General features: G+C 46.5%; 1 protein-coding gene across 2 annotated transcripts in view; it reads left to right on the top strand.

The window, feature by feature from the left end:
• Positions 1-12276, top strand: part of LOC124307496 (homeobox protein abdominal-A homolog) — a 29129-nt gene extending 16853 nt beyond the window's left edge. For both annotated transcript variants that reach the window (XM_046769243.1, XM_046769335.1), the window contains exon 3: positions 10873-12276. In XM_046769243.1, the coding sequence (XP_046625199.1) occupies positions 10873-11267 (395 nt within the window). In that variant the 3' untranslated portion in view covers positions 11268-12276. The remainder of the gene's footprint in view (positions 1-10872) is intronic.
• The last annotated feature ends 1787 nt before the right edge of the window (positions 12277-14063 follow it).

The raw sequence follows: 14063 nt of genomic DNA on the forward strand, positions 1-14063 counted from the left end.
CTCGTCGAGGTATTTTTCGGGTCGCGGTTTTTGATTTGTCTAAAAAAACAGCGGGATCCTCCATAAAGGGACGCCAACTTGTTCCTCGCGATCCATTTTGTCTCGTGTTCGCGTATCTTTGGTAGAATGTAGACGTTCGGCCAAGGTTGGACGCTGCGGTTCAACCGCGTTAAGACAATTTATACGTGCGTATTATTTTTATTCCAAGACCCGTCGCGGGATTTTGAGAAACGAATTTATATCCTTCTCATCATTTTACCTCGTCTCGTTTCCAGTTCTTCTTATTCTTCTTTTCTTTTTAACCACGCACAAATTTACACGCTCGGATTGCATTCTTTTCGATTCTTTGTTCAGCTGAATACCTTATAACTTGGTTGAAAATTTGGCAACGAATAATTTTGTCTCGCTTTTTATCATCTCGATCCGCATCTCTGTTATTCTCTTCTTCCATTCAAAGCTACAACGAAACCTCCCGCAGACACAGCCTGATGAGTTTAGAATAGACGAACCGGGTGCACAACGGCTGGCTAATTAAGGGGGTCGTAAACGGTGGAAGTATACTCCGGAGTCGAGTTCCTTTCAAAATTGAACAACCATACCCAGCTCCTTCTACCAATGGTACCTCACGTATATCGAGTGCGGTCGAAAGACGTAAATTACAGTCGGTGTTGCTGCAAGTGCATCAAACGCAAGGAGGACCCAGCGAGCACGTATCAGAGGTATAATTATACCCTCTGTACAACATTTTCTTCGTATTTGACATATTTACTTGGTAAGTTTTTTTTTTTTTTTCTTCTTTTCGTTCATACCGTTGTTGCTGTTGTTATTGTTGTTGTTGTTGTTGTTTCATTACGTAAAACAGCACGGTGGCATTTGTACCCAACGACGGCTGGGGGTGACGGCAATATGGGGGAACTGGTAGGAAAACGTTGCGCTGGGCTGTAATTAGAAGGTGCTGTTCTCTGCTCCTGCAGGGGTAGACAGACAGACGGCGAGGAAGGGGGTCGGGGGAGGGGGTGGAATACCGCCGCTGTTCTTTGCCGATGCGTACCCATACATTTTTGCGTGTTACACGTTCACCCGCGCACGGACGTGTAGGTGAGCCTGTAGGGTGCGCGAAACTACCCCCCGCGAGGGAGCCTCGGCTTCGTTTCAATATGTCATCATTTATTTTGAAATTAAAATCTAATCCCAAGGCGAGTCACCGCCGCCACCGGTGACTCCCTTCTACTCTCGTATACATGCGAGATTACATTTAGTTTCGAAACTGCTGCAGCCTGTAACGCGCAGTCGGGTTGGCTCTTGTGTTTTCAAAGTCACGCCTGCCCTCGACGACTTTCCAACCAATGCATTCAAGTAGGGGGTTGTTAGCGGGGATCTATCCCTGTCGTAAAATAGCAATTTGTAAACTCAGGAGGGAAGTTCTCCGCTCGGATTTAGTTGGATTATTTTTTGAATAATAATCTGCGAACGGAGTAAAATGTTCTTAATACCGTTTGCTTGCGAGTTGTAACTTTCAACCTTTAAAAATCGAAACGAATCTATAAGGCGTCGAATTTTGCAATAAGACATTTAATTAGGTTATATCGAAAGGTGAAAAATTATTGATAAATTTTTTTGGATTCTAAATCTTGAACTAAATCTGACCCAAGATCGCCGCAAGGTACTCTTTCTAAGTATCGAGAAAGTCGTGCATTCGAATGGAAAAAATTTCGGGGATGGATCGCAGCTTTGAGAGGTCGGAAACCTTCCTTGTAGCCACTTTGGGAATTGAAATTGTATTTTTAGTAGGCACGTAACTTGAATTCAGTGTTTTATTTTCGCTCGGTTTACATATACATAGACGGAGAGAGTAATTTCTTTTTTTCTTCTCTGCCAGTACCGTCCTCGTTGCTTATTTCCAGAGCTCAGATCCAACCGTTCGTGATGCGTGTACGTCGTCCTCTCGTTCATCTCACGTTCACACAATCTCATTGAGCAGCAATGACGTGTGCGTGGTTTAACATGAACAGGTCCATGAGCGGAGAACAAAGAAGTCATTCATTCATTCAAGTCCAGACTGTATCAATAGGCTGGTGCGGTGGTCCCTGCTTCTCTTTCTCCCCGCCCTCTCTTGCCTTATCGCAACAATTTACTGTACAGAACAAAAAAAGAAAAGATAAAAAACATTCCAAGACGTATTGAAGTATAGTATATTACGTGCACCGTGCATATTGTACACTACAATGGATTAAACGAGCCAATTAACGGGCTGCAAAATCGCAGTCGCGATAAGGTTTCGATAAATTGGCGAATAAATCGGACTGATCGAGGTAAGCGCCACCGAAATTTCCATATCCTTGAGCGAAATACCCTTCGACTGCCGTAAAATGATCGCCAAGGTGGTGAGGAGGGAGAAGGACGACGAGATAAGATAAAATATGGAGAAGAAAAAGAGGCGGAAAGAAAAAAAGAAATTACCGCATCGACTCGGCGTGTAGGAATGTGCGATTAGGCGATTCACCGTAAAGAGAATCCAAGCTACGATCCGACGGCGCCGCATCCGTGCATATGGGGTTCGGTTCGTCCCTGCATCGCCACTATTATATTTCTCGACGTGTTCGTGTGGGGGCGATACACGCCCGATAATAGGACGCACCCTTACGGACAGCTCTGGATGGCGTTGGATACCGCTGGGAACAATGGAAGCCCTCTTGCTGTTTCCCTCCCCTCGGCCATCCATCCTTGTCGGAATCCTTTATTGCCCGGTGTACACACACCACTGCACATCCACGGAGCCGGGATGGAATGAGCTGTCCAACCAATCAGGATTTAAGTCTATTGCCAGGCGTGATGGACGCTCGGATTCTCTTCGCCGTCTCTCACCCGCTCAGCTCTCACCATTGGACCAATGCTTTTCTCCCGGAGTCTAGATCCTCGCAGAACCCGGCTAAGCCTGCTTCACCTTACCGTGGTTCTCACCAACGGAGTGAATCTGCCATTTGCGATGAGCGGAGTTCTTTACCCTCGATTTAAATCCCATTTTTCTGTATGTAACCCTCGCCAATGGTTACGGCAACGAGAAAAGGGACAGAAGGGTTGGAATTTTGTGCAGTAGGATAGGAGAAGAGATTCGTGAATCGACTTTGGTTTACAGACCGTGCAACCGCTGCTCCCGAAACGTTTATGGTAAACCGGTGCCGCTGGTTGTTGTTACGTTACGATAATAGCGTCGGGCACACGTGGCGTGTGGTAGAGCCGGCCGTGTAGGAGCCAATGGTGATGTTTAAAAGTGACACTTCGGTAGTATATCAGCATTCATGACACGTTACTATTAACCGTTGAGAGTGCAGGCGCATGGTTGGCAATTACCGTGCGCAGCTCGAGTGTTGAAACCGCAATCAAATACATACAGTCGTTACTCCGAGTCCTAAGAACATCGAAATCGAGAATTGGAAGCTACGAGGAAAGTCTTGACACAAAGTCTGATCCAACAATACGGTACCGGGCGTCTGCGTCTAGCCATCGATCACTGTCAAATTCATCGTATCATTCTCACCGTTCGAGGACCGTAAATCCTGAGACTTACCCAACGTGTGAGAACGAATCGAATGGAAATTGGCGTTATTGGTGGTCGAGCCCGCGCAGCCAGTCATTCGATTGATCGATCTGTTTGCTGGTTCGATTCGTTGATCAGGATTTAAGCGAGCAACGAACCTGCCGAAGGAGTACGTAAATAAATTTGTCAGGCTATTTCGTCGGCTTGGAACTGCGGAGACAACGCACTTCGGGGGATGACGATGACGATGGCTCTGGTCTCAGCGGCAAAGAATCGGTCTTCACGCGTGGGAAAATGACTCGAAGCTTGGCGGTACGGGCAATGTGTGTCTGTGCTAATTGAGGGTGGGAGACGAGTGGGAGGAATGGATGATTTTCACGTGTAATCGGAACGCGGGGACGAAAGGTCGTTGACAAGTTCATTCGTCGTTGAACCGTGAAGGAGACCTCGGTGGTAATCGCTTTACCTGAGGTGAAACTCAACATTCGCCCGTTCGCCCACCACCACAACCACCCGGGATCTTCGCGGCTGAGCCGAGGCTTCGTCGGTAGAGCCGATAACTTCTTCTGCACATCGGTGTAAAATCGGTATACAAGACTTTTCCGCGGCTTCCATTTCCTCGTTCCCATATTTCCCGTTATTCTTCTCCCCCATTTGGCGAGAGCCGCCGCGTTCGCAATTTAAACAAATTGCAGCTTATTTCAAAATATGCCTTTTTCTCCCCCTTTCCGAGCTCCTCCTTCTCCTCGCCTGCCGCATTAACATCTATAGGTATAAATATCGTGTAACGGCTTAATTTAGCCCCGCGGACTCGCTGCCGGAGCGTGAAATCCCACGCGAGTGAAAAACTCAGACGGTCTCGAGACTTCGCCGACAAGGCGAACGCGGAGTAAGAAGGCAATGGTTCGCCGCAACGCGGGAGCCGAGGCTAATCGTTTCTGCGGTCCCATCGGATTCCGCCAACCAATGAACCATGGCTTTGCTCTTGTACCATTTTCCACACAACGTCGGAACATTTTTACTACCTTGCATACTTCTTCTCTAGGAGGATACGGTCTTTCTTTGCCTTTTTACCCTGTGAAAATACTACTTCGACGATTATATTTCCTTGGTACTATACATGGCACGCTATCAAGATACATCCAAACTTTTCTTCGCGATTCAGAAGTACGAAAAGTTTTGTCCATTTCTTGAAGATAAAAAAAAAAATCGAGCTCTAAAATTTCAGCACTATTTCTGTAAACGTCAATTACGATCAGCCCGACGGGTTTGAGCGCTCGTTAACCTGACCGTATTGTTTTTGTGTCGTATTCTTAAAGTTATACTTCTCCGTGATAGAATTCCGCCGAGTGACGGTGGTCCGGAAGGTTAATCGACGGTAAAGATTTACGAGAATGATCCTTTCGTACGTCGTTCGTCGTCATTTTCAAGCCGGGAAAAATTTATCGGCCGGGGGATAAGCGTTCGAAGACTGGTTGGTGTCGGGTCCTCCTCAGATTCTGAATATTTCCTTTACCTCTCCTTTTTTGTTTTCCTTTCCCTTTTTCTCGAACCGATAAATAGGCACTTACAATTCCACGCCAAGCCGCGGTTTTCAGAGAATACGATTCGCCCCCGAACCGATTGACTTTCTCGTTTTTGACGCTGAATTCCCCCGACGAATGGAAGTTTATCGCGGGATGAGCCGGAGAGAATCTGGGTACCAGCTACATATATCGATTCCGGGTATTCGGGCGATACTTCGATCCTGAAGTATATTTGCGCAACGTGAAAGTATCCGAAAGAATAAGAATGAGTTGGGAAAAAATGCAGCTGCACGATGGCTGAGAGAATGTTTCACTGGCACGCGGCTTGCGATTGCGACTCGCTGAAAGGTCTGTTTTATTTGAAAACTTTATTACACTCATACCCGTCTAAGACAATCCGCTAATTGTCGAAGCCGTCTGAAGCAACACTTGCATGCTGCGATAATTATCGTTCGTTTCAGGTTAATAAGTTGGAACTCGGCGTTGCTGAGGTGATCTTAAAACGTAACGATAACCGCCAATGATGATGGCGGTAGTTATTTTTATCGCAGGTATAACACGAAGGTGCGCAGTTAAACCGCAGATCAAATTTTCTAGACCAATTGAACCAACCTTGCGACAAATCTATTCCACGTACCTGGTACAGAAGCCTCACCCATGCTGCACTAGCCGGGAAAATAGATCCTGAAATCCACCATCGACCCCCTTAAAACAAGGGTGCGAGTATACAAGACGCCCGGCGTTGTTTCGGGACCGAATTTTCCGCGTCCAAGTATTGCCGGGATGGATATCGAGTGTAAGAAACTGGAGGGTTGGGCGGTTGCTGCTGCTCCTCGAAAACGGGGGGATGGATGAGCGAAGGAAAGCTGTTTTCAATGCGGCATCGAGAGTGCCTTTATGTCTGCGAACGTGAGTACACGGGCTATAGGAGGGGTTCGATCGGGGGGTTGGGGTGGGTGGGTGGACGGCAGAGAGTGAAGAGCGAGTAGCGAAGAGCGAAGAGTGAAGAGCGGGGAGATAGGAGGGCTGACTCTGACGTTAACCGTAGCGCGACGATTTATTGCCGTTCGAGATATCTTGGCTCGGGCCTTCCGCCGAGGGGGCGGGGGCGGGGACGGAAGGGGGGGTGGGGGGTGGAGAGTCGGATATCGACGGGGGTTCCGCGCGAGAGGCACGCAGCCGAGCAAACTTCCCCAATATCCGCGGCTCCGCAGCCACCTCGCAACCCCCTCGCAGCGTCGGCAGCCCGGCTTCTGCAGCTCGCGAGAACCGAAAGCAGATATTAAACTTAATATATGGCTGCAATTAGGCGCAGGCCGCACCACTCCACCGCTACATACCTCCGCCTCTTCCCCCGTCCGCCGCCGCCTCTCATCCCTTACCTCGACTCCGGCTCCAGACACCTCCGAGCCGCTGTCAACCGTAACTTTAACCAGTTTAAATCTCCAGAGGCAAAATGCTAAATAGTCTCCAGCGCGAATTAACCCTCCTAGCCCCCCCTCCCCCCTCCCCCCTTCACCCCTGCCGCCGACGGGGGATCAATTGCGTCTTTTGGACCTCCTCCCCCCCCCATCCCCCCACCCCTGCCACCGCCACCACGGTTTATATCCAGTACGAGACAAATTCGCGATCGGGAGCCTGAATTAGTGGCTTGCTAATAACGCTCAAACGGATTTTATTGCTCGCAAGATTTCACTTCGTTTTTTTTTTCTCCTCGTACTCAATGTTGTTTCGGCGTTTTATTTGGTACAGGTCGATTTCTTTTTCGTATTATACGCGTGTGCGCGTGCATTTATCAGAAGTTGAGTAACGGGAAAATTACAGTCCTTTCGAATCGAAGAAGAATAATTTTATATTTTTTTTTGTGCTTTGAAAACTCGACCCGTCTTGAAAACGCAACATTATTCTTTGATTGCTTGTTAAATTAAATTTTACGAGCCTACAGCTTGTTGAGAGGGAAATTCAATTCGGAGTGTTCAAAGTCACGTCTCATGAATCGATAAGATAGGTGTGAAAAAATTGTTGCATGGTTGCATACTTGTGCAGTTTTTTCAATTTTATTCTCGCTGGTTTCTTCATTTTTTTTTTTTTTTTTCCTCACTCTGTCTTGTCTGTCAGATCGACGCGAAAGATACCTGAGTCATACTAAATTCAGCAGTATCTTCAGCTTCATCAAACCATGAAAGTTTACCAGGGAAGATTTACGTGTCCCGGCTCATAACGCTCGGTTAAAGAAAATCAGATCCGATAACCGCGACAACGACGCTGAACCGATGGCTCAGCTATACCTATAACACGAAAAAGCGCATCAGGCAGTTGTAGCCGAAATGGGGAAATGATTTGATACAATTTTCTTTCGAGACAATTCACCCCGTCGTTCCCTCCCCCCCCCCCCCCCCCCCCCCCCACCCTTCTTGATCACATTTCAAATATGGTTCGTAACAGCGAATATCGCGTACGTACTTCCTCCAACCGACGAATAATCATTCATTCCAGTGTTATTGGTGTACTCGTGTAACCTACGAGTAGAGAAATCCTCGCAACCTGCCAACCCCGTGTATAATATAAGTAAAGCCATAAGTAAAGTCGCTCCTCCAACCCCTCCGTGAATTTTCCGCAAGGCGAGTCAGGCCTGCAGTAGCAGCGGGAGGAAAGTGTGCGGGTTACGTGTACAGCGCGGGGAAAAAGGAGCAGGGTCAACTTCGAGGAAGGGAGTGATCCGAGGATATGGGAGTCGGGGTGAAGGGAAGGGCGCAGGATCCGGATATCTAAATAAATCTCGCATTAGGCTAATTTCGTTGAATTTATTTTTGATAGCCGGCACAGCGCACCTTGATATCCTCAGATATATTTATGGCCGGTGTGCAGCTACCGCCATAGACGTTCTACCTCCCCCGCAACCCCCGACGCCTCTGCCGTCAGCAGGATGAAATGGTCGCCCCTATGCCGTTGCCTTGGCAACCGTGGCTCCGGGATCCGGCGGCTCTCCTCCCTCAGACTTTGCCCGACGACCGCCGCCCCTCGCGAACGCCGGCTGCGGGGGTGAAACTTCGGGAAAATTCCCCCGCCACTACGTCGCACGCACACGTTTGAACCCGAGAGCGGCGTCGAGGACTGCGGCGAACGGCCATGTTGAATTCAATATCGGCGCTCCCGGCATTCCGGCCAGGAGGAACCCTCGCCCTTGGCGATTTTCACCCCCCAACCCTCGTTAACCCGTTGAAAACAAACCTCTTCCTCTTCCGTCGCCGCCCGAGGAAGAACGACCAACAACCACCGGTCAGCTTCTTCCTTCCGGCCCGCGTCCTGGACGCAAGACGGTCGAACAACAACCTCGGCAACGAGCTGTTTGCTCCCCGGGAATACCTTTGACCTCGATAAGAAAATCTCGGACGTCATTATCCCGATGCAGCCGCAGAGTAGCCGAGATATGGACGAAAGTTCCCGATCCTTTCGCTCCATCGTCATTGATCCAATCCTTGAACCGTCGGGTCAGTGTGCAGGTTTTCTGTAAGCCGTGATGTTCCGGGAAGCGAATTTAACAGGGGGTTCTCCGGTGCACGGAAGATCGCGAATCGTGGCAAACTTCGGTCTGCCTTGCGATTTCCATAAACCCGATATGCTCGCGCGCGTAGCTCTTTCACGCCTTCCACGAAGGCCGTATACCGTGCATGCTGGAAATATCCAGAGGTGCTATGAACTCTGCAGCTGTAAGACGCGTCGTTTTGCACCGAGTTGCGAACAGGCGGCATAACGACCCCGTGACGATAAGTTAGAAAAGGGTCTCACCACACTGCCACGTGGCGTGCATGGCGCGTGCGTGTGTGTGTGTGGGAACGCGAGGTGCATGCCTCGGTATGTATTTACGATTACGAAAAGGACGGACTGCCTCCGGGTTTTAGACCCGATAGCGTGGTGGACGTGGAACGAGAGTTCGAGAAAAAAGAATTGCGTTGGATGCTCGTCACGGCGCCGCCGAGCTGGCGAGTCGCCTCGAACATCTCGGATCTTACCGCCTGTCCTCTTGCTCGCTTCGCAACTTCCATTATGTATTATTTCAAACTCAGACGAGGCGTTAGTCGGTTGGTTCGATTTGCATCTCGGAACGCGCAGAGGAAGGAGGGAAAGGCCGCCGGAGAGGGTTGTTAACGTTTTTAGTTCGCGAACGGTAATATATGTGTATGGTAGTTACTCTAATTTAACCTTTGCGTGCTTCTTCCATTTTTTTTTTTTTTTTTTTTTTTTCATAAATATGGTTCGAACGCCGTTATGTTCAGGCAGGTGTTTACCTGGAAGTTTCTTTTATAACGGCCGTCCGATGGCAAGGAGATAAAGTTTAGGTACCCAAACATCGTAAAAAATGGTCAGTCCCCCGGTCTGCTGTTAGTGTTCGGTATACTACGGCATCGACTCGGGCCGCGTGTCATCGGGGTGTTTACGACTTTGACTCTTTTAGAGAAAGTCAGGCAAGTTCCAGCAGTCGTTCTGCGATTATGTCAATGCAGAGTAGGTGAATTTTCGAAAAGGGTTCATCGTCCAGTCGTCGTAACAACGGATCGAAACTTTTTCAAGGAATTTTCCGAAACTTTCTTTCCCCCCTTCTGGAACCCCATCCAGTCACTCTTTCTCTCTCTCTCTCTCTCTCGTTCTCTTTTCTTTTTCAGCTTTCCTTTTTTCCCTTGATATTTTTTTACTGCTCCTCAACCCCTGCAATAAACCGCCCATCCGGAATTACCCTTTTGTTAGAAGATAGAAAGAGCGAGGGAGAGCGTAAAAAAAGAGACTCTCTTCGGTCTTCTCGTACCCCCAGGAAGGGTGGACACCAGTTGAGAAATGGGAAAAGTTGAGGCGCTATACCGCGTAAGTGGAAATTCGAACCGCACGAGGCTTTCCTTTTTCTTAACTTTTTAACATTTTCCCTCTCTCTCTCTCTCTCTCTCTCTCTCTCTCTCTCTCTCTCGTTCTTTCCGTTACCGTCTCCCCTTTTCCGTTCCAAGTTTCGTCATGGCTCAACCCGGGTATAGACCCAGATCGTGCCTGACCGCGTCTCGTACATTGGAGGAGGTACACGTCGTGGCCGCACCGTAGCCTTCGCGGGAAGAGCAAAGTAGAAAAGGAAAAGAAGGTAAAAAGAACATGAGGAAACGAAAGTAACGAGTGAACAGAAAGGAAAAAACTACTCGATACAGATCTCTCTCCCACCCCCTATTTCTACGTATATTACCGAGGGCCGGGGAGAGTTGACCGTATCCAAAGATTTTGTTATTTGATAAATGAAAGGTCGTAAACAAGAAGTATCTCTCCTGAGAAAGGTAATTAGCGGTACGCGATGTAAAATACTATATATTCGTGTTCGTTACACAAGTTGATTGCCGTGTTTCGCTCATACCTTACACAGCTTGCCCACGCCGAAGGCACCGATGTTACAAGCTTGTGTTCAAACGAAATAAAAATTTTTAATGAATTAAGTTTGCGTCAGATCCTTAGAATCGATTCGTGGCCAGGTTGAGAAACTGCCTCGTGACTCGTAAACACGTCGGGCTGTGCCTGCCTCTGCTGTAACCCACACAACAGCTCGGAAAGGTGGTCTGGCTCCGTTCGTAGCGTATCGCGAGTTTTCGATCCGAAGTAATTACGAAGCGGGGCAAAGTAAGAGAGAAGAAAAAAGGAGAAAGGGAAATAAAAATAAAGGCTCGAAAGGGTGAAAAATGCGCGAATGTTGCGGCATAGCAGCGTGGGCCGTGATTCGAGGGAGGCGTTCACTCCGTATTCGCGTCTTTATACCAGTTCCTCATTTCTCTGTTACAGGCCCGAACGGGTGTCCGCGACGCAGAGGGCGACAGACCTACACGCGGTTCCAGACGCTGGAGCTCGAGAAGGAGTTCCACTTCAACCACTACCTGACGAGGAGGCGGCGGATCGAGATCGCGCACGCGCTCTGTCTCACCGAGAGGCAGATAAAGATATGGTTTCAGAATCGGCGAATGAAGCTGAAGAAGGAGCTGCGAGCCGTGAAGGAGATAAACGAACAGGCGAGGCGCGAGCGGGAGGAACAGGACAGGATGAAGCAGCAGCAGCAGGAGAAGCAGGCGAAAATGCAGCAGGAACAGCAGAACGCCCTTCAGCATCAGCAGCACCACGTCACCGGCCTCGACAAGGCCCAGAGCGACCTCCTCAAGGCGGTCAGCAAGGTACCGACATAGAACGAGATCGCGACTGAGACACCGAACGCCGCCCCGAGTCTGCAGCGAGAGTTATTATCATTTTATCGTTTTCACACGTACGACGTACGCGAATAGCCGCGCTTGCGTCGCGCGTACGTTACACGCGTTACATTGCGGGGAATGCCGCGTCTGGCCGACTGCGAGCATCCATCATCCCACATCACCTGCGGCGACGACGACGGCAACGACTATAAGACGACGATTATGATAACGAGTGAAACCTTACACCCACAACTACGTACTTACCTGGCCGGTCCCGAATTACTAACAGCACCGCGCGCGAAAGTAGCGCGCGTGTTTGTCTATTTGAAGGGCCGCCGGAGCCTGACTGATATTCCTTGTAGAATGTAGAATTTTGTTGAAATCGGCAGAGACGCGCGGCGAATTATTGAGGATTGACGAGAAATCGGGATCTAGGGAAGAAGAGGAATAAAAATATATATATGTATGCATGTATATATATGAAGGAACGGAGTGCCGAGTTACGCGAGGACGCTCGTTGCAATCGCACCTACGGCGAACGCGAAGTGGAACTGTACAACATGTACCAGTAAGTGGTGAGGCCGAGTGCGTTGCGAGGTATTTTTTATCGTACCTCCGAATGATATACCTAATATTATATAGGGTGCGTGCAGTATCAATTGTGTTGTGTTTATGCGTTATGTTATACGTATGTCGGGATGTATTCCGCACCCAAGCGAATACCCCATGTTAATTGTTAATGCGCAAACGCAACAATACGCAATCACACACGGACGCAGGCGTGGAAGATGTGCACAGCTTGCGACTCGAAGTAAGTGCACAACGTCCACTGTATTTCGTCCCTAAGCTACATATACATATAATATATATATATGTATGTAATAATTCGCTGACTCGAGTCGAAGTAATATAATTATTTATGTTACACACGTATACACATATTAATGTGTGCAACGTTTGTCACGCGGTGTGCAGCGTTAGAAAAAGGGCCATTATTACGCGATATTCGAAGAAGATCGTGTTTTGTTCTAATTTTTATTATTATTTCTTTTCTAGTTTTTGTTTTTTTTTTGTTTTTTTTCTTAATTTTATTTTTATTATTATTTTTTTTTTTTTACACCTCACTCGTGTTTTTCATGTTAAAACGATACGTGTTGTCTGTATATTTCCATTGATATACATATTATTATTTCTTGGTTGTTTTCTAATTATTATAGCGCATATAAATTAATTAGAGCGTTTCGTAAAATCGGTACCTTTATATATTACTATTATATTCTATACATATATGTTTATGTATATAATGTATGTATACATATAACACATACAATCACGTGCAATTGAAATTAAGTTGTGTTTGTCTTCGGAGTTTAATTCGTTAATGTATAAAAATCTTATCCGCGTGCTGGCGAGTCGATCGTGTAACAATATGCTGGAACAATTTTTTACTTCTCACGGTGTGATGCTGTTTGATTTTTGACACAACAAACGTCGAGTGTCGGACGATCGTCGAGATGAGGTAACAATTTTTCTCGGCATAGGTATTTTTTTTTTTCAATGCAATGATAGAAATATTTCATTCTCCTACGTACTGCGTAAAATGCTCACAATCGGTATGTTGAACGTTGATTTGAATTACAAGTACTTCTAAATTCCAACAGCGTGCACAATTTTGTTTCTTCTTTTTTGGTGTATTAGGTAAAATGTTCATCTTCTCTTTTCTCGGGAATCAGACGTTTACATAAGTGTATGAAAATACATAAATAATGTGTCGGAAATTTATATCATATAATTAATAGAATCCCAAAAATTCTTTGACGCTTCAAGTCAAACCACTATGCGCAGCGTAGCGTTATTTGTCATGTTAATTTTGTGTCCATAATATTATCGAGAATTTTACTGTGTTCAAGTTGAAACGCGTTCAAGTTTTTCTCTATTATTTAATCCATACGAACGATCACGTGTAATCCTATTATCGTCTCGTTCTAATTATTATGGTGTTTTTTTTATTTTTTTTTATTTTTCGTTTTCTGGTTTATACCAATTTTGTACAGCATTTTTTTTCCACCCTGAACAAGACTATGCAAGCAACGCAGCCACCTAACGAAGGTGTGCCGTGCGTACACGAAAACTAACCGGACGAGTATTTCACTCTAATTAGTACATTAAATACGTAATTTGGTGTCAGGGTAGACCTTTCCGTAGATATGAAATCTAATATTCGTATTAACTATACGTAGTAGTTGTAAAACACAATACACGCGAAGAGAAAAAAACCACACACACACACACACACACACACATTTCGAATTATATTATATATAGGTATATATTATTATACGTACACACAGACGCATATACAATCGCTACATAAATTATTATCATTTTATTTTATCCACCCTCCTCGTTCATACGTAATTACAACACATAAATATATCGATCAGATCATTTTGGATTCTATCGTTCGTACAAGGAACCACATCACGAGTTGCCCTCGAGTTTCAAATCAAATAAAAATAATCATTCCCCTCCGCGGTGACGATCGGACGAATTGTATAATCACGGTGAGATTGCGTAAATTGTATAAGAAACTGCTGAGAGGAAACAAACAAAAAAACAAAAAAAAAATTAACTAACAAGCAGAACGAAGATTGATGATAACGGTACTTAATTAGAAACTTATGAAACTTATTTTACATATGTGTAATATTACAAATCGTATGATATGAGAAACGAAGCGTTCCCTTGTGAGCATTAGAATCTGAAACACGCTGACTAGTGAATAGTAGTTTT

This window comes from Neodiprion virginianus, chromosome 1 (genome assembly GCF_021901495.1).
Source record: "Neodiprion virginianus isolate iyNeoVirg1 chromosome 1, iyNeoVirg1.1, whole genome shotgun sequence".
NCBI lineage: Eukaryota > Metazoa > Arthropoda > Insecta > Hymenoptera > Diprionidae > Neodiprion > Neodiprion virginianus.